The sequence below is a fragment of the Crassostrea angulata genome, chromosome 6 (assembly GCF_025612915.1).
Source record: "Crassostrea angulata isolate pt1a10 chromosome 6, ASM2561291v2, whole genome shotgun sequence".
NCBI classification, from domain to species: Eukaryota; Metazoa; Mollusca; class Bivalvia; order Ostreida; family Ostreidae; genus Magallana; species Magallana angulata.
Genome location: NC_069116.1, coordinates 12,946,582 through 12,968,089, shown reverse-complemented (window position 1 = coordinate 12,968,089; position 21,508 = coordinate 12,946,582). Strand labels below are relative to the sequence as shown.

Genomic DNA, 21,508 nt, shown 5'->3' with positions numbered 1-21,508 from the left:
TTCACATGAATTAGCAAAACATAGTTCACAGTCGATAACTAGGTTTATCGGCTGTTAACTATGGTTTACGGATCCGAAACTATAGTTACCTATTTTAATCTATATTTCACATCTGTAAACTATAGTTTACGAATTCAAATCTATGATTTTCTGTCTGGAAATACACGTTAACAATAGATTTTGCTGATAAATATAGATTCACATCTGTAAACTATAGTTTACATTCGTAAACTATAGTTGGCGTGCCATATAAATAGGAAGCGCGTCTGCGCATAGTTGTTAGTCTGCTAGTAGACGCAGAGGAGGACAGATCGGAAGGAAAGTAATACAACAGGTAGGGTTAATGTTTCATTTGCGGGACCCCAAAATACTGCGGGTGGACCATTGGAGACTTTAAATCATTTTATATAGTCCGGGAGCATATGCTCACAAATGAAAGAGTTCGGACTAGGTTTAGAACAGGGTCTGAAACGATGGTTTTAGACTAAGGACCGAGACTTGTTCAAGGATATACAGCTTGAGGAAAATTTTATTTCAAATCATCGTGTTTGATTCAATCTGATTATTAGTGTTTAAGAGTTAATTTCATTCCAATCATTTAGAAACGTAGGAAACGTGTAGAGAAAATTAATATTTGTGGATTGAACCGACATTACACGTTACAAAACTATATTTAACGGTTGTAAACTATAGTAAACGAATGATAATATAAGTTTATCTTTCTGCAAATAACGTTAACAATAGAGTTTTTTGATAAAAATAGATTCACATCTGTAAACTATAATTTACATTTGTTAACTATAATTTAGAGTTGTTAACGGTTGTAAACTATAGTTAACGAATAATAATATAAGTTTATCTTTCTGCAAATAACGTTAACAATAGAGTTTTTTGATAAAAATAGATTCACATATGTAAACTATAATTTACATTTGTTAACTATAATTTAGAGTTGTTAATCGTTAATCAAAGTTTCATAATCGAGATATCATATTTATCGGATAAAACGTGTTTTGTAATCGCAAGTGGTTGTTTGCAGTGTTAATTATAGTTTTACACCTCTGAAACATAGATGATCGCGTTAACTATAGTTTACGGATGTAAAATATAGATTATCGTTGTTAACTATAGTTTGAAGTCCGTAAACTATAGTTTCTAACCGTTAAACCTAGTTTATCGACTGTGAAACTATCTTTAGCTTATTTTTGTCAATTTAGCGTGCCATAGATATCGTCTCTTTACTTGGCTCGGATCGACTGCGGAACACGCTACCGACCCCGGAAAATCAAGTACTAGTATGTTAAATTTACATCGAGATCGAGAGTCGCCATTTTTACATGATAACAAACTGCACCACTAGGACTGGTGCCAGTGGTGGTGTTTAAACGAATCTCAAAGGCAAGTAAAAGACGACATTAGAAGTAAATAAGAATTTAATGGTACTAATTGTTTTCACAGAATTTGCTCATAAATAAGGTTAATCAGTCCAAAACTAGCGCACGATTTTTGCGCAATAAATACACATTTTTTTTTTTCAATGAGGCACTGCATGTAGCACCTAGGCCATCCATCCGATTTTTTTTTTCAGGCCGGGAGCAACAGACCTTCCAGCTAATATGAAAAAAAACACCTGCTAGGCACCTGAATCCACCGCCGTGTTGCTCTGCTCTTAATTTGTATTTCACTTTTATATGGATTTTTGAGACACTTCAAGTTGTTATTGTCATATTTGTTTTTTCTTGCAAATTATAGAATTGACCTTGACTTTTGATAAATATAGAAATTCAACTGACGAATACAGGGGCGGATACAGGATTTGTAGTTGGGGGGGGGGGGGGGGCGTGGATAAAATTATTGAAACAGGGGGTCTGGGGCCGCCTTGAGGCCCCCCCGTGGGTCCAGGGCAAAGCCCTGATGGGGGCCCAGGTGGCGAAGCCCCCGGAAGCTCCTGGGTTTTCGTGTAGTTTGAAGATAAAACCAGGCTCAAAATAGTGGTATTTTATTTTAGTTATGTACACTTTTAAAAGATGAAATAAGCAATAAAAATAAACATAGATAAAGTTTTCATTTCTTTTAATCACCAGACTTCTGCCATCTACTATTTCCCCTTGGTGCTTACTTCCTTTACACAAAAGCCTATAACATATATACATATATACATATGTATATATAACAATTTGACACATACTGTTACTTAATTATACCCAATACATGTATTGGATTAAAAAAGAAAATATTTTAAGCATTTATGAACTCCCAAAATTAACCAGGTTATCAAAGTTACAACATTCTAATGACGTTACGGTATCCGACCCCCTATTAGCTGTTAGAAATATCTGATGCATCAAATCTTCAGTATTCTTATATTAAAATAGTCTATTTACCTAGAAAAAATTTCAAAAAATATACAGTAATTAATTAATGATTGCACATAGACCATCTGGTTTTAAATGCAATTATATATTTACCTTCGACCAGCTTTAAGATATTCAGAAATTTTTGCTTGCATCGCAATACAGGGAAATGACAGCGCAGTCTACACTTGAAACAAAACTGCTGGGATTTCCAGTCGATTCTGGTCGAAGCCCCAAGTTCAGGGCCCTGGGGAATTTGATACAGCCACCATAATGAAATGACCAACACTGCTTGTTTTAAACACAGTTTATTTGGTTTGTTATCAAAACCTGTCAACATGCATTAGGATCAGATATTTATAGATGTTTATAGAGCAGCAGAATTACAGTCAGCATAGCACAGCTGGTGTATCAATGAGGTGTAACATTGAGTCAGGCATAAGTGAAACAAAAAATGCTAACTTTTCTATGTAAAATTCATCAAATCATCTACAGTCGTGCATACTTTGAAAATTTTAGGGGGGGGGGGGGGCGTGCGCCCTCCACGCCCCCCCCCCCTTAAATCCGCCAGTGGAATAAGCATCCATCCCCAAAAAAATGCATGAAAATATAGTGTTTACGAAACCACAGGCGCCTGGGTTCTTGTAATTTCAAATCCCGTCAGATGCCTGTTGCAAGTACAATTTTATTTTATTTTTTAAATATTCTTTTTGGGTTTTATCTTAAAAGAGGTATTCATTTCTGTATTGTAATTATCTAGTAATACTAGGATCTTTTAAAACCTGAACTTCGCATTTCTCCAATAATTTTTCTAAAATTTATTCGATATTGGCAAATTATTCGCTACCGGTAAAACGATTGTACATCTATTTTACCCCCTTCTTTCTTACTTTTCCCTACATGACTGTCAGTATGCATTTGGCAATTTGTATCCATGTTTATTCTTTATATTTGTTGTTTTTGTATTGAAGTATTTGGTTCGAGCGAATAAATGAGTTGCAGTTTGAATGCTTTTTTTTTTTTTTTACAACGGGGCGAAATGGTCATAAAATCATTTTACCATTTAATGGCTGTGAACATTAGAAAAGATGCATCCATATTTAGTTTGAATTGTTTGAATTCCTGAAAATATAGGTTGTGATGTCCAAATATAAAGTGTGTACTGAATATAACGTGACTTGTCTTGCGTAGAACGTCTTTCATCGTAAAAACAGAGATTCTTGGCTTCAGCTATACTGTCCATAATGCATGGAAGGAAAACACTGAATATAGAACAATGGATCATACCATGTCCGCAATGTTTTCAGTCATATCTTATTTTGCAGGCAGGAATACAGAATTTTGAATAATGACAAAACAGAAAATAATAATTGACTGCGATACTGGGGTGGACGACGCTCAAGCCATCATGATGGCGCTTTCCAGACCAGACATTGACGTCATCGGTATCACGTGTGTAAACGGAAACGTGGATATTGAAAACGTCTGCAGAAACACCCTGCGTGTTCTCAAGATATGCGACGCCCTACATGTATGTTAATGGTCCGAAATATCTGACGTTTTCCTGACTTTTTTTTAACGATTTTGATATATTACTTGCCAGGAAATTTAACTTGCAAATATTTAAAATCGAGCCGGGAATGCCGCCTCCTGTTGGAAGCGTCGATTTTCCAGTTTTTTCGTAATGGCGCCGGTTCTGACGTTTTCCTGGTAAAATATATAGTAAAATATCAAAATAGTTAACAGAAAATAGTTTCGGACTAAAGTGTGAATACAAAACTATAAATTGTTGATATTAATGAGTTACAAAGAGAGACCTTGTACAAGGTTTTTAGCTTTATTTGGGGGAATCAGATTTTTTTAAAAGTGCCTTTTACAATGAGACTTAAGACTTACGACCAAATTTATTCATAAGCTATCAAATTTTTCACTGACATGCTGGTAAAAAATACTTCTAGCAACGAAACAAGATTGCCCTTTGCATGAGGATTATTCTACCAGACTGTTAAGATTTACGACTTAGAAAGAAGCAACCCTGGTTTTCAAGCACATTTTAAATAACAGATTCCTACCCAGTGAAAGTGTTCCATCTTCTCCTTTAGATTCCTGTGTTTCGAGGATGTGGAAGACCCATCATACACCATGAAGAAAATGCTTCTTTTTACCACGGCATGGACGGCATGGGAGACCACCCACACCCACCGGAAGTTGATTTATCTTGCATTCAAGAGGAACATGCCGTGAATGCATTGATCAGACTCACTAAAAAGTTTAACGGTAAAAATTAATGGATTCTTTTGTAGATTTACAATATAAATACAAAAGTATGTACAGTAGCATCATTTCTTTGGCGACAAATGTTCAGAGATACTGAATATATACTACTCAGTACCAATATAATAAACATAGCATGGAGTATTTGTAAAGAAAACTGTTACTACAACAGAAATTAATTGTCTTTTCGAATATGTTCTGATAATATGTCTTAGACTATAATTTTTTTTTTATTTAAGACCACATATATATGATAAAATTTCAAAAATGAGTTCCAATCTTTGTACGTATATAGCCTGGGTTCGTAGCATAAAACGTTCTCAAGTCATAGAACGTGCTTCACGGAATGAAAGTGTTAAGTTTACCTTATGATAATTTATTTTGTGATGCAGCAATGGTTTCTTACATTGAGAACAGTTTGGAAAAGTAATGTTTTGATAAATTTTTTGTTTCCTATGACAACGTTTCCTGTTTTGACAACAGGAGAGGTGAAGTTACTGGCCATGGCTCCTTTGACAAATCTTGCCGTAGCTCTGCGCATGGACCCTGGATTTGGGGCTCGCCTAAAGAGCTTGGTGGTCATGGGAGGAAACATGCACGGTATGTTTCTTGTGGAGGCATGCGCGTTTTGAGAAATAACTAAATATCGTTCGTAGACTTGGACGTTTCGGAACATGGCGTGTTAGTATTTTACCTGTAGTTAAGACCAAAAAATACAGTTTAATTAACAAAACCTGTAGGTTTTAGGAAAATTTTGAAATAAGTTACAAATGTAAGTATAAAATTCAATTCAGGGCGATTAATTCAAAGATTGACCATCTCATATGTCGAGTCTATTATCCTAGAATTCACACAACAAATAATTGACTTCTGTACATCGAAACTTTCGTGGGAGTTTATTTTGCGGAAATAAAAAAACCACACGCTAAATCATTATTTATCGCTCATTAGGTCAAAGTGGTGCAAAGTTTTATTTATTGTAAAATTAACAAATGGTTCCATAATATGAACATTTCCACATTTACATAAAAAGGAGCTTCCTTTCAGAATTTATTCTAGTCAAATTATTAAAAATTAATGTCTTCATTGAACTGAAAGTGTACAAGTGTTTCTATCGCAATATGCTAAACATCTTAATCAAAATTCCAAAACGCCTTTATGCTGAAACGATTTGGCAGATGCCATTTTAATTCTCAATAGTCATATGAGTAAAGATGCCATTATGGTAGGTACCAAATCGTATTCATTCCAAAATCATTGGAGTTTACCTATCCACTATTTTTAAATAAGTCTGTTCTTCAATGTCATTGACGTATTTCAGGTAAGGGAAACAGATCTGCCTCCATTGCTTCGGAGTTCAACTTTGGCACCGACCCGGAATCAGCATACATTGTTTTGCATGAAGTGACATGTCCAATTGTCATAGTTTCCTGGGAGCTGTGCTTAGATTATCTGTATCCTTGGGTAAATAAAAACATTATTTGAACAATAGGAATTACTGTGTATATATACAAATGAGTTTACTTTTGTTCAGTTAGAGCTTCTTATTTCAATATGATCCCATCTACACGCGAATAAAATTTTATTTGTTTAAATAACAATCGTAATTTAATCGATCGTTTTTCGTAACCCCCCCCCCCCCCCCCCCCAAAAAAAAAAAAAAAAAAAAAAAAAAACAACCGCTACGATGAAATTACATGTGTAAATACTAGAGAAGTTTTCTTCGGAAGAACGTTATTTCAATGGAAATGTTTTATTTCAGGAAATGGTCCATAAGTGTATTAATACAAATACACCAAAGGCAAATTTTCTTCATTTTATAACTAAAGCATCAATAGAGGTACAGAAATCATCGGAACAGCCAGGATACCGCTCATGTGACGCCTTTGCAATGGCAGTAGCCATTGATAGTTCTATAGTGTTGGATAAAGTGGACATATATGCGTCCGTTGAACTAAATGGGACGTTGACTCGTGGAATGCTCGTCCCTGACTGGAGGAACAAGCTGCAAAAATCACCAAATGTTACCATAGTAACGAAAACTGACACCCAGAAATCATTGGGCCTTTGGATGAATATGGTTCATGTATAAGAAAAGCAGATCGATGTACTGTATCATAACGCATTGTATATTTCAAGAAGTTGATGTAAACAAATTACAATTTAAATACAAGAAATAGGGTGTCTTGAATATTGAGAAAAAAATATAAGATCGATATCAATTTTACTGTTAATGTTAATTATTCAGTCTAACGTTCGTATATATTATTCAGATAATTTATTATTCAGATATGTATTTTATTATGGTTTGCTCTCGGGATTCTTATAATTTTTATATTAGACATCATTGAGGATCAATTTCCCACACTTCATTTTGATGTACCGATTGTTTTGAAATAGCAGGTATTTCCTTTATACCCCAATTCGAAATTTTAAAAAAAAACCCATTTAATTTGCTCGTTGCATTAAGATTAATTCAAATGCTTCCGCGAACTATCAGTCCTTGTTAAACCCGAAATGGCGTTTTCTTCCTGTTTCGTGCAGTGTTGTAATTGAAGTCTTAATTTAGTCGCTTTATATTTGCGGTTTAGATAGCAAAATGGCGTCGAATGTGAGGTAAGTGTGAACCTGGTAGGATTGTACCACATTTCATTTGATATCCATCCATTTTTCGGAAATGAAATGAGTTTAAATTTGTTAGAGTACTGATGGCTAGGTCACAGACATATAATTAAGTCCCGATAAGATAGGAAATATGCTGAGATTAACATTGTTTTAGTATGTTTGATAAAATTTTACTCGTAATAATGATGAATAAATAAATTCTATTAGGGTTAGTGTATGGTCCTTTGGAGAAAGGTTCTGATATGTTGTAATATTCGGGTTTTTCCACCTGCTTATTATGCTATATATTCCTTCAAACCCTATTTCACTTGGAACAGAAGCATTTTTTCCAATAATAATCATATTTGGTCAATAATTTAACTTTTTAAAAGAAACATTTAAGTCTCAGAACTCTTGTTAACCCCGAGCAGGATATACCTTTTTCTATTAGTATTCCTGTGCAGAAAACCTAAACAAAATTAAATCATTACTTAGCCTACTTCCTTTAATTGGTAATTGATCTGAACTTTTTCAATTTTTAAGTTAATGGGTGAATTACTTGCGGGATTATCATTTCTATCGATATTTATTTACAATTATTATTATCATATTTTTTTATTTAGTTACACAATTTAACATTCTAAATATAGACCTACATATACCATTATCATAGAAAACCTTACAATCGCGCATGTACGTATAGTTTGCAATATGTAAAAGCTACTACTTTTTTTTTTTTAAATTGGGACGTTGATATTTAAGAATGTACGATGTAATTTCTGTATGGGTTTTTACGTTTCAAACACTTACTTTATGGATGATACGTAATGAGCAAATTTATTTACAATCACGCGCTTGCACCATAATCGTTTTAATGACAGACATTGAAAATAGCTTTGTGGACATATGAAATATAAGTGCATGTAAACATGTCTAAGCCAAAGAATCGATAAAATCATTTTGGTCAAGCATTTCAAAGCTAAAAAATACTAGTATTCAGGTTGATGTTAACATGATTTTGATATGATGGCCCTTTATGCGTTATTTTTCTTTACACATCTGTATCATTTCAGCTAGTTCGTTTTAAAACATGGTGGCCTTAAAGGAACTCGTAAAAGCCCTCATCCTGCAACCTCTTTCTGTGGGGAATACCCGGCAGTCAGGTGGACGCAGGATAACTGATGCCAATGTGTCGTCTGCTGTTCTCTTTGCTTGTCTATTGGCCATTATATTAGTCATGGTAGGCGTCTTCGGACCACTGTCTACCACCTACAATTTTGCAAAACATTTAATGTGGGGCCTAGCAATTGGTCTAATATTACTGAGCCTTATTTGCATAGTGTTTCTGACTGTGATGATTTTTCGAAATAAGGAGGATTGGGTTGACATCCGCTCTGAAAGCCCCGATCCGGCAACAAAAGTGAAGACAAAATTTCTCTGGTTATTTGGTTGTGGGATGATATTGCAAACTTCTCTTGTTTTCGCTATCAATATAGAGTGTCTAAGCGATGACACTTTGGTTGCTTATCATGGATTTAGTTTGATATCGTCATTGCTGAAAGTGATATATGTAGTATGGCAAATGGGATTTGTGACATACCTTCAGAACTCGGTATTTGTCAGCAGGAAGATGGTGAACTATTCGGTAGCTGTGATGATTATCTGTAATTTGTCATTATGGGGCACTATCGTATCTCATGAAATCACCCATATAGTGTATAATGACACCAAACCGCAGACTTTTAACGATTCACTTGATCAGACGTGTTATTTGAATTCGGCAATTAACAAGTTCTCGGATAAAATCCAGCCATACCTGATTCCTGTTAGAATTGAATACCTGCTCCTATCATCCTTATTTGTGTTCAGAATGTGGCCAACATTTCGGGTTGCTGAGCCGCTCAATTCGGATGTTGCTTCATCTTTGTCCTACAATCACGAGAGAGAACGAATGACTTTCATTGGCGCGGCTGTGTCCGGATCAGTAACGAATCTTCCATTTTTTATTCAAACGTTGTTGTTGGCCACCGTATATCGGGGACAGCAGAGCTTCGGATTTGAAGTTTGGCAGATCATTGTCTCCATTCATAACATTATCAATCTGATTCTTATTTTCGTATGCTTTTATCTATTACGGAAAACAGCGCACGTGAAGACTTACATATGGCAACCGGGTGCTTCCGAGTACATATTGCTTCTGACTAATACAGGTCAGGTTGCTGACGATGCCTTCGGTGTAATTGCTGCTAGCGGTTGCTACTGTAGCCCAGACAGAGCAGTTCAAATGGCTGAAGTTTCATCCATTCTTCAAGCCTTCTTTCAGACAATTTTCATCTTGAATTCACTACGTTACGAACAAATAACAGTAAACTTGTCCTCACGGATCTTGCGATTTATTTTGATCTACCTCTTTATATCTAACCTTAGTTTCTGGTTCACAGCAACATTCATCGGGCTTGATGGAAAAGTCATTTCAGAGGGCCAAAATGTAATGTTCAAGGATAAAAAGACTTGGGGAGTTCTGCAAGTCATAGTGCATCCCCTGTTTATGTTCTTCCGTTTCCATTCAGCGATGTATTTATACACCCTTTTTCATAGATTTTCATAGATGCGTATATCAAGTAATTTGAAAGAATTTTACCAAACCGATTTTCGTACAAGTACATGTAATTACTATGATGTTTTTTTTCAGGGAACAAATGAACAAAGATTTTTTTTTTCTATATCAAGGTATTGGGAAACTTGTTATTGTAGAGCTTAATATTAGTGTTTTATATCACTTTAAAACAATTAAAATGGATTTTCAATAAATTGCTTACTACTTATATATACGTGTATTTCATTTTCCTTTTGGTGTTTATATTCTGTACATTTCCTTGTGTAGACGAAAATAAATATGCGATCACATGGTCACATCCCGAACTACTACAAGAAGGAAATAAATAATTGATTCGAAAATATGTTATGAATGGCTTTTGGAAAGTCGGGGGTGTGCAGACAAACATGTGTTATTGTATATTATCTTGTACTGTACGGGTATTTTGATAATGCAGTAAAACATTGAGAATATACCGACATTACTAGGAATATCACCAAAGAGGGTTTGTAAAACTTTTTCTTAATTATGTCACTATACTTTGTCCCAAGATAACTTGATATTTATAAAGACCTTAGGGTTCAAATGATGCTCATATTCTAAAGTTCAATTCAATTCAATGCCTACGGGGATTTTGTATTGCTGCAAGCCCGGATGATAACGTTAAAAAATTAAGCGAGGTATTCCGAATGGAGAAAAGATGTAAACATTCCCCATTATAAATGTCCTGCATTAATGTCTTGGTACAGACTATAACAGATGTATTGGACAACAGGCAGAGGCCATGTCAGCCATCTCCCTACATGCAGTGTACGATGTCATATTAATTAGAAATACTTTTAATGGCACTCCCTAATGAAGATATAATTGGGAGGCTGTTTAATTTTACTACATAGTATTTTTTGTTAAAAAGATTTGATTTTTGTTTTGTATTTTTGCGTAAAAACTACAATACCAAAACTCTTTGATTTTTTAAGAATATGTAATTTACACTAACTCTACTGCATTAGTATATTTGCGTAGTTTCAAGAAAATCTACCATCTGGTTCTTTTAGGGGCTATCTCAAAATATAGGCACATTTACTATAGGGATTTATAGATAATCGACATTTTGGGCACTTCGAAGCAAGTTAAAAAATATTACAATAGCGATTTTACTCAAATTGTAATACATGTATGTGAATAGTAATATCATTTTACCGGTATGTAAAAAATACTTAATTTTATTGTCTGGTAAAGGGGGTCATATCAAAATATCAAAATACACGAAATGTTGACCTATTTTTGGAGTTTAACAAGTGAAGATTGAAAAAATGGAATCATTTTAAAAATTTAAAAAAATGTTCTGAGGATATTATTTTGAGTGCAAAATTTTAAAGGCGTAATTTTTTTTACTTATTTCTATTTTATTTCTTATAACGTAACTTACAAAGCTTCTTTTGAATATCATAACGTCATAAAAGCACAATGGCAACGCTCACCTACCAAACAACGAAAAAAATCCTTTAAAATTAAAATGTTGCTTTAAAAATATACATATATGTATTTGTATTTTGTTTATTGTGATAATTTAATAATGGAATCAAAACAATTCATGCTCTGTATTTTACCAGAATGCGCAAAAACATGCCTAATGACTACTAAAGTCGGTCTCTTTAAGTGTTTTCAAAGTTTGAACCTTCAGAATAAAGGGGGGGGGGGGAGTTACCCACTTTTCTTAAAATTTGAAAAGCGTCCTGTTTCTTAATGTATAAGAATTGCTTGATTAGTCCTGTACACCATTAATATACCATTCACGTTTTGAATCATAAAAGTTTATCTATTTATTTTTTACAATCTTCTTGGATGTTCCATTAGGCTAGCCTTGAAAATTATAACATGCGCAGTTCCCCTATAAAGGGAACACTTTGATGCTTATTTTAGTGATGTGGAACACGTACACACACTATGTACTTGTTTTATTTATTTATTCATTAAGGTCTTCCGTTTCCAACGGAAGACCTTATTGTTTTCGTACTGTTTCTTATTATTATTTTTTTCCACAAATTTTGTGCACGCGATTTCTCAGAAACTATTCGGCCGATTTTGACTATTTTTCCACAGATGATTCCCAGATATCATAATTCTAGACGTTTTTTCAAATTTTGAAATCGTCACTTCCGGTACCGAGTTACGGCGGATTTTCTATTTTTTACGACCTATTTTGTGCAGAGCTGATCTCAGAAACTATTAAAGATATGAATACGAAATTTTCAGGATAGGTAGTCTATAGTTTGAAGTTGTGCACTATTGTATTGTTTAACGCCAGTGGCGCCATTTCTTTGAGCTCGCCTAGGCACGAAAATTAGGTACGAATTTTCATTCAAAATTTTACGACCTATTTTGTGCAGAGCTGATCTCAGAAACTATTAGAGATATGAATATAAAATTTTCAGGATAGGTAGACCATAGTTTGAAGTTGTGCACAATGTAGTTTTTTGGCGCCAGTGGCGCCATTTCAATGAGCTCGTCTAGGCTCGAGAATTAAGTACGAATTTCGAATCAAATTTTTCATACGTTTTGATCTGTATCTTTTTACGAGTTGATATTTTGTTAAAATATATATAACAAAAGTGGTAGAGAATAAAAAGTTCTTTCCAATAAAATCAAAAAATAGGGGCTGGCCCCTTAAATTAGGGGCCAAGATACTCGTAAACTCTATTAAAAATTAACTTAAAAATGATAAAGATTTTGTAATTCATTATAGAAGCAAAGTTGTTGATCGTAATTATATCTATCAGGTAAAATCGTTGCCACGCCCATTTATAACGTAATTAGATATTTTTAGGGGCGAAAGTACTGAAACTTTGACGCAATATATCTAGAGAAGGAGACATAGTTTGTTTAGCATTGTTGAAGAGAAAATGTTTGCATTGATGATTTTAATCGATTCCATTAATCAAAACACCAATGTCTGTCCCCTTTAAGGATCTAGAGGGCTGGCCCCTAAAATATTCAATCATTTGTATCTCAAAAATGAACAACACTTTTAGATAAGCGTAAGAACAAAAAATGTTACAAATCGTAAGACCTTTCGAATGAATTAAGGAAATAAGGGCTGGCCCCTTGAACTAGGGGCCAACACACTCGTAAACTCTATTACAAATAACTTAAAAACGATAAAGATTTTGTAATGCATTATAGAAGCAAAGTTGTTGATCGTAACAATATTTATCAGGTAAAATTTTTGCCACGCCCATTCATTACGTAATTAGGGATTTATAGGGGCGAAAGTACTTAAACTTTGACGCAATATATAAATGCTTGCGTTGATGATTCTAATCGATTCCATCAATCAAAACACCAATGTCTGTCCCCATTAAGGATCTAAAGGGCTGGCCCCTAATATATTCAAACATTTGTATCTCAATCTAAAGACCTTTTCAAAGAAATCAAGAAAAAGGGGCTGGCCCCTTTTTTGGGGGGGGGGGGCAAGAGATTCGTAAAGTCTATTACAAATCACATAAAAATGATTAAGATTTCGTAATGCATTATAGAAGCAAAGTTGTTGATTGTAGCAATATTTATCTAAAAAACTCATTGCAACACCCATTTATTATGTAATTAGGGATTTGTATACATTTTCTGAAATTGTGTGTGTGGGGGGGGGGGGGGGTAAGAATGAAATTATATCGATTATTCATGGTATGATTTAAAACAGAAATCGCAAGGAAGACCTACTCGTAACGAGATCGTATCTAGTTTATCTATTATTTTTTTGTCATTAGTTAATTCTTTAAGAGTAATTAAACGATAAGTTAATGAAACATATATAGCAATAATATAATTTTTTTTCGAGATAAATGCGATTTGTTGATATTGGAATGGTTTTTATTTTGACATTGTACACCAATAATTTGATAAATTGTTTTAATTTCACAAAATGTCGTGATGATGCACGTCTAAAATCATTTTCCATCAAGGTGTTTGGAGTTATTTGGTGTCCTTTGTTTGAAATGGTTTTACCGAGTTCTTCAAATGAATGACCTTCAGACTATACGTAGATCGTTCATTTCAGTTCGGTTGTGTGAGTTTGATAAGAGGGATAAAAATAGACAGTTAACATATTGTAATAAGTCATATTGTACGCTTTATTTATTTATTTTTTGTTGTTGATAGTGTTGATAAACAAAGAATAATGATTGTGTATTTTGTGTTTATGTTACTTGCAATTTGCTTTTCGAACGGGACTTTTGTGACAATCGACATTGAAACCGGTCAAGTCCGTGGATACCGCATCCCTACAAGTTCTGGAGGTGACCTGGACATCTTTCTTGGCATTCCTTTTGCTGAACCTCCGCTTGGGAATTTGCGTTTTGCCCCACCCCAGGAGAAAAAGAATTGGAGACCAAGTGTTTTTAATGCTACAACATATGGACCTGCTTGTCAGCAACCTTTACATTTCTTGCAAAAGTAAGTCATGATTTCATTCAAAATCTTTGTTACAAACTACATTAAATTTTCATTCATTTTCCTGGCTTATTGTAGATCCTTTTTTTTTCATCTTTTTTTAAAATAAAATAAAATGTGAAAGAGGAGATAAAAACACCATTTATGTAATGGATAAATAACGAGATAGTGTTGAATAGTTTAGAGAAAACATTCCCTCCGAGGGCCGAAGGCCCGAGGAGGGGATGTTTTCTCTAAACTATTCAACACTATCTCGTTATTTATCTTACTTAAAAAAAATTCCTCCAATTGAACCCGCAAGAAGCATTGACCCATTCATATATCCAACTATGCTGTAATACAAAAGCATCAAGGTAATTTGAGATTCCAATAGTACCATACACAATAGCCTAACCAAACACACCTTTTATTCATGGACGAGTGAACAGGTGCGCATGTTATAGTAAACCATTCCGCTGTACTGAGCAGACTTAAATGTAGATGATGAATTTTTTAACGCAAAGCATATTCAATGTATATAGATCTAAAGGTCTACGCTACCGGGAAAGACACGAATTCCGTTTGAATGATATTTTAGACTTGCAAGGAAGAGGACAAATCAGAAATTTGACGAAAATTAACAGACGATGATTTGTTAAAAATTTTATAGGAGTCTTATGAAGTAAAAGTGCGACAATATTCCCTATATAATGTTAAAACTAAGGAAAAGGAGTGATATGGTTCAAGGTTCAAAGAGGAAGTCTAAAAGTGTTTATGGAAGTGATTTAAATGTGATCCAAAATCTATCAAAATTAAGAAAAGGAGATATTTCTGTTGAAATTTCATTTGTGGCTTATCGGATATACATTTACGGATGACAAGATTCTATAAATTTGGATTTATGTTGGAAATACATGTTTTAACATTTTTTCATTTTTATTTGTTTTATGCACTGTTGGATATTTGAATATCCAACTGACGGGCGGTTGGATATTAAAAATATCCAACTGCCCATCAGTTGGATATTTATATATCCGGCCACTGTTGATTGAATAGTGAAAACAAACGTTGACAAAATACAATGGGCGACGTCATAGAAGTTTTTTAAGCTATTAGAAGGTTGTTTTGTATGGTGGAATTTCTCTGCCCCTTGTGTGCATGTTATTTTTCTATCAAATCTTTTTTTTTAAAAAATCTATCTTACATGTCAAAATAATTATCTTGCATGTCGACTTATTTGATAGAAAAACAACTTGCACACACGGGGCAGAGATATGCCACCTTAGTATAGACCTAAATCGAATAACTGTATTATAATTAAGAGCCTAAAAAGCCATTTGACACTCAAGAATGTTCTAGAAAGAATAACTGACCACCTTAGAATATTCTATTATACATACCTACAACATATACATGTATAACAATCAGCATCAAATGATGCAAACCAATTATGGTTCATATCTTTTAAGGAACTGACATCACTGAAATATATACGACCCAGTTCTAACTAGTTTATCAATTACTACTGTTATAATAAGCAGGTTTTTTTTATTATTTCATTATTTTAGGTACAGTTTCGGGAAATCTTTCTCGGGTGTCATGCAGCGAGGATTGTCTTTATCTCAATGTTTATGCCCCAAAGGTATTTACACTGAAGTTTGTACATACAGTCCCAAGTCTTTTATCCTTGTCTTATAATTGTTTGTTTCAAAGTTCTATTCGAATGTCCGCCACCATTTTAACGTTTGAATTGCACTCAAAGATCAAGTTTGTCACACTAACGAACGCACTGTTTATGATAATGATGACGAACGGTAAACCGATTTTCAAAAGAAAACCCACCATAACGCAATCCGATGTTTGGACTTTAAGGTATCACCACCTGTTGTTTGGTTTCTTGAAACAAATCGGACACAAACGTGCGGTTACAGTAAACATTCTGTACAAACATCGTTTTGCAACGGTCAATTAACACTTCACTGTTTTACGGTAGAACGAGACACCCGTGGTATTAATTATTTGAGATATTTCTGGAAAACACATAACAATGGCACAATTTAAATTAAAATCTGCTTTATTTAAAAAAAAGAATACACTATCACCTTGATTTATAGCTAAGAAACGAGGTACATCATATTTTGACTATCACGAAACCTACATTTGTTTGTCAAATATGATGACATATTTTAGGATATTTATCAGTTTTTACCTTTAGCAAATATTTTAAACCCCTATCCAAAACCCACGGTCAAATTTTTAAACAATTTGATATAGATAATTATAGGTCATACTGTTAAATTTTATTCTAATTTGAATTGTACAATTTCTTTCAAGAGACCTCCAAGTATAGGAAAAGATTAGTTAAAAGCGCTACTGTAGTATTCGTACATACTATAGTACATACTATTAGAACCTATACATACTAAACTAACTCAATATCTTCATAAATACTAATATTTACATTCACTTTCTTTCCCTCTATTTAAATTGCATTTGTTGATTTGAGTGATATTTACGCATAACACAGAGGACCCAATCACCAAGTCTGGTGCGTATGAATACATTCAGTATTCCTTCAGTTTTTCTCGAAGAACACGAACTGACTCCTCTTCTCGCGACTTCAAACCGGACCACGACCTGATACTATACTTACGCTGATTATTATTTCATTGATTTAAATATATTTTGACAGTTAAATGAATTCAATTGATTTATTTCTTAGTATACCTAAAGTAAATTCGTTAAATTACAGAAGGAAAAATAAAATTGTGTTATTAGAATTTAAAACGCTCTGCACTATTTTTGTCAGCATAATTCGGCTATTCCAATTGCTCCTCCGTTAATTTCGCTTTACTCATTGAATAAGACAGAGCTTTTCAAAAATAAATCATATTTGGGGGAACGTAATGAATGTTTAAAAACGTAAATATAAGCATTGACTCATTATTTTTTGTAAGATGTGGTCTCATAACTGCAACGGTGTATGCAAACAAATTATCATAACGCGCTAGCGCGCGTTATTCAATTTGTATGCACACACCGTTGCAGTTATGAGACCACATCTTTAAAAAAATAATGATTCAATGCTTAAGTATCAACAAAAAAAAAGATACATTTGATTGAAACTTACACCAATAGTATACATATGTAAAAAATGACAATATTCGAGCTTTGTTTACAAAACAAAGAACAATGAACTCGGTATCTTGCTTATAACTTGATATTTGACTTTCAAATTTTGATATAGCATTATAAACTTCTATATTTATCATTATAAACATTGAAAATGGAAAAATAAAATTTGAAAATTTTAAGTCAAATCGTGTCTATGTCCCTTTAGAGCTACCAATTAAAATAAATGTCTGTGTCCTTCAGTAACAAAAAGGTCTCTTGTGTAAATAGGAGTACAAGCATTTATAAATCACGAAAAAGTAACTAACTGACAATGCAAATGCTAAAAATTACTATTTCATTTTACACTAACCTGACAGAAAATTAATTGTTTAGGTTTGAGGCAGTGTCATGTTGTAAATTTTAAATTTACCGGTTGGCAGTAAATACAAAGTTTATACCCGGTAAATTCATAATTTACAACATGAAATGTTGTAAATTTTGTATTTACTGCCACCGGTTAACTCAAAATTTACAACATAACAGCAATGTGATGCAAAAATTGTCAGTCGGATATCTCTCATATTTTAATTGTACTACCTTAGCTAACCTATGCCTCTATTGAGTGCTTTTTTATCAAATAAATATTGAGCATTTATTATGTCAAGTTTGTGTCTTTAGGGAGGGCGTAATTATTGAATTATCTATTATTGAACTGGGAATTAACGATAGACTTGGGAATCGAGGATGGACATGCATATGTAGAGTATTTCATTGTGAAGTATTTCACCCACTTTTGTTTATGTTTCAAATTTGAAAGAAAATAGTAGAACCAAGACACAGTTTTAAGAAATTATCAATTTTTATTAATATTATTCTATAACAGAACGTGAGCTCTCCGGATCAACATCTTCCGGTCATGATGTGGATTCATGGTGGATCTTTTCGGTATGGGTCTGGATCGGAATACGATGGTAGAATTTTGGCTGCCAAGGGAGAAGTCGTTGTAGTTACCATTAACTACAGACTAGGAGCATTAGGTATAACGTTGATAAAATAAGATCGAGTCTAATTTTTATACTTTTTAAAAAAGAAAACACATTTTATCTGAAAACGACACAATCAAAGAATATCAAATATAAGTATTTATGAAGTTATCAACCTATGCGATTTTCAATAAATGCACTCTTATCAATATTGGCATTCATATTATATTAAGGAATCAATAGCTTTGTGCCAAAAAAAAAATGACATAAGACGAATCAAAACAATTGAATTTTTGTTTTGTTTCTTTTTTTTCCCCCTTTTTTTAATGAGGTATATCATATTTGCAATCTGTAATTCTGGCGTGATTTCTCAATTTTAACGTGCTGAAGATAGATCCGTGCAATGATTTTATTAAGCTGATATTAAGGGATTTTACTGTTTATGCATAAATCAATCAATTGTTGAAAAAACTTGCATTTGCACTTTGACAAAAAAACTAAACAAATTAAAGTAGATTCGAACTCATGATTAAGAAATTTTCAATAAAATTAACCATAAAACGTTTATCTGTATTTTTGATTTATTAATAGCATTTTATTTATAAGTCACATACCAGAAGTATCTAACTTTTTTGATAACGAAAGGATTTCTTTCAACGGACGATTCTGTAACTAGTGGCAACCAGGGACTTTTAGATCAAGTGATGGCTCTAAGATGGGTCAATAGGAACATTCAGCATTTTGGCGGGAACCCTAGCCAGGTGACCTTGTTCGGTCAGAGTGCAGGGGGGTCGGCTGTGTCACTACACATTTTCTCTCGTCTCTCTGAAGGTAAGAAAAGTCTTTGTATTTCAATTATTATACTTTAGTTTTAATTTACCAACGATTTGCTTGATAAAGAAATACCGAAAATATGAAATACCGGTATTATATGAATATCAATTCATTTCAAAGATATTTAGTGTAATTAGAACGCACAATTTTTTTACTTTTGACATTACCTTTACAACAATTCGATTTTGACAACTCAAGCAACGAGAAAACATACATATAAGAAGAAAAATTGAAAAACGGACTTCTTGTTTCCAGCAACAAGTCATATGTTTTGTATATGAATTTATCATTTTAAACATAAGCATTCTTTGATTATTTATACGTTCGAGCGGTGCAAATCCCAATTTACTAAATCTAACGACCCACCTTATTTTAGGTCTATTTCAGGCTGTAGTAGCACAGAGTGGTTGTGCACTCAGTCCGTTCTCAGTGTATAGACCTCCACATTCTATTAGGACGACGACCAGAAATTTAGCTCTCATGTTACAGTGTCCCGTCAATTCGTCCCAATCAATCATTGATTGTCTGCGACAAAAATCTGCAACAGAAATATCTATAACATATCCACAGGTAATGTATAAGGAATTATTTGCGTTTTCCTAATGTTGAAGATTTAAATCATCTTTATAGTAAATTACCAGTTTATATAAGTTACCTTTGACATTGAAGAAAAGACTTATCATTTAGCATCCAGATATGATCGCTGCATTTGCACCTCGAGTGGATGGCTATTTCCTACACGACACACCCGAAAAGCTGCTGCAGAGAGGTGTATTCAACCAAAACGTTAATGTTATGACAGGATTCGTTCCAAACGAGTCGGCAGATGAGATTCCAGATGATTTTAATGCAAAGGGTGGATATGACGTCACTCAGTACAACTCCTTAGTAACTTCCTGGAGCAGACGATTTCTCAATAGCGATCACGTTAGATCTGCAGTCACGTGCTTCTACACACCATCCGAGAGTGACGACCAAAAGAATGTGCAGACTTATATGCAAGTAATACACCTACACTTATATCTAAAAGAAGTTGCGTACTTTTGAAAAATAAAAATCAATTTGTATATAAGAAAGTTACAACTTGTAGTTGAAATCCGATTACGGGTACATCATACCTCACATACAAATGGCCACTCAACTTAATCACAGAGGGACAAATACATGGCTTTACGCTTTCAATTACCGCTCTCAAAATTATCCCGAACCTAGTTGGATGGGTAAGAATGTCGTAGTGACTATTATTTTATTCTATGAAAATTATAATGCAACGAAGTTACAATTTTGTATCTATATATAGAACAATAAATGTTTGTATGTTGTGGTTCTAGGTATCATTCATGCATCTGAGCTCTACTACTTGTTCGGGACACCTCTGTTTCATTCGGAAGCATGCCCCGGCGATCAAAATGTCACCTGCCCCCAAATCTGGACGTCATATCAACACTGGGACGACCTAGATAGGGAGATCAGCGAAACAGTTATCCTGCTCTGGAGTAGCTTTGCCAAGATGGCGTAAGTTCTCAGTTTTAAACTTATCTTTCGTGTTACTTAAACTGCTTAACACATATTCTTTCTGCACACTACTGTTCTCTTTACACAGGGGCAGCAACCAGACTTCAATATCACTACCTATTTGTGACCACTGGAACGTTTTTGGTTCAAACAAACAATATTTAGAAATCGGGAATCGTGTGAAGAAACAAAATAACCCAAAGCATCGGGAGCTATCTCTTTGGAACAGATTTGATTATCTAGACTTTTATGCTAATCCCAGCGGTAACTGCCATACATCGCAAGAACCGGTAGTCGGGTAGAAAGAGCTAGGTCACAAAACAAATTTGACATATATCTTTATCATGGTCTTCAACAAACTTTGATTTTCATTAGGTATTGTTGTCTATATATGGTATTGTTGTCTATATATATATATATATATATATATATATATATATATATATATGCCTCCTAAAGTCTATGCCCCACGTCCCTGTCGTAGGAGGTGGAAACGGGTTATGCCGGCTAACGGGGCTATGCCTGCAGCATGGGGCCAGTCACCCCTTCTGCGGTGAACACTGACTACAGAAACAGACACACAGAGAAAAGTATTACCTGGTTCACCAGTAGGTAACATCAGAAATGAAAGCATGACGTCTAGTCAGGAAAATCATCAGAGAACTACTAGACTGAGAAGCTACCTTCTGAGACCAAACCGCAACATCAACATAGCAGCATGGAACGTGCGGACTATGTTTGAAACTAGCAGATCAGCACAGATCGCCAAAGAGATGAAGCAATATGATATCAGCATTCTTGGCATA

General features: G+C 34.0%; 1 protein-coding gene and 1 pseudogene across 2 annotated transcripts; both read left to right on the top strand.

Moving 5' to 3' along the window:
• Positions 1–290: 290 nt before the first annotated feature.
• On the top strand, positions 291–10,059 carry LOC128187886 (inosine-uridine preferring nucleoside hydrolase-like). Of its 2 annotated transcripts, none has more exons than XM_052858538.1 (6): positions 291–334; positions 3,680–3,885; positions 4,457–4,631; positions 5,112–5,228; positions 5,950–6,092; positions 6,391–10,059. In XM_052858538.1, the coding sequence occupies exons 2-6, from the start codon at positions 3,703–3,705 to the stop codon at positions 6,718–6,720; spliced, it is 948 nt and encodes a 315-aa protein (XP_052714498.1). In that variant the 5' UTR covers positions 291–334; positions 3,680–3,702; the 3' UTR covers positions 6,721–10,059. The 2 variants fall into 2 exon arrangements, with proteins under 2 accessions (XP_052714498.1, XP_052714497.1); XM_052858537.1 differs by lacking the exon at positions 291–334 and adding an exon at positions 1,235–1,402 and having other exon boundaries at positions 3,684–3,885.
• Positions 10,060–13,506: 3,447 nt separating this feature from the next.
• On the top strand, positions 13,507–21,102 carry LOC128187885 (acetylcholinesterase-like; annotated as a pseudogene).
• Positions 21,103–21,508: the final 406 nt, after the last annotated feature.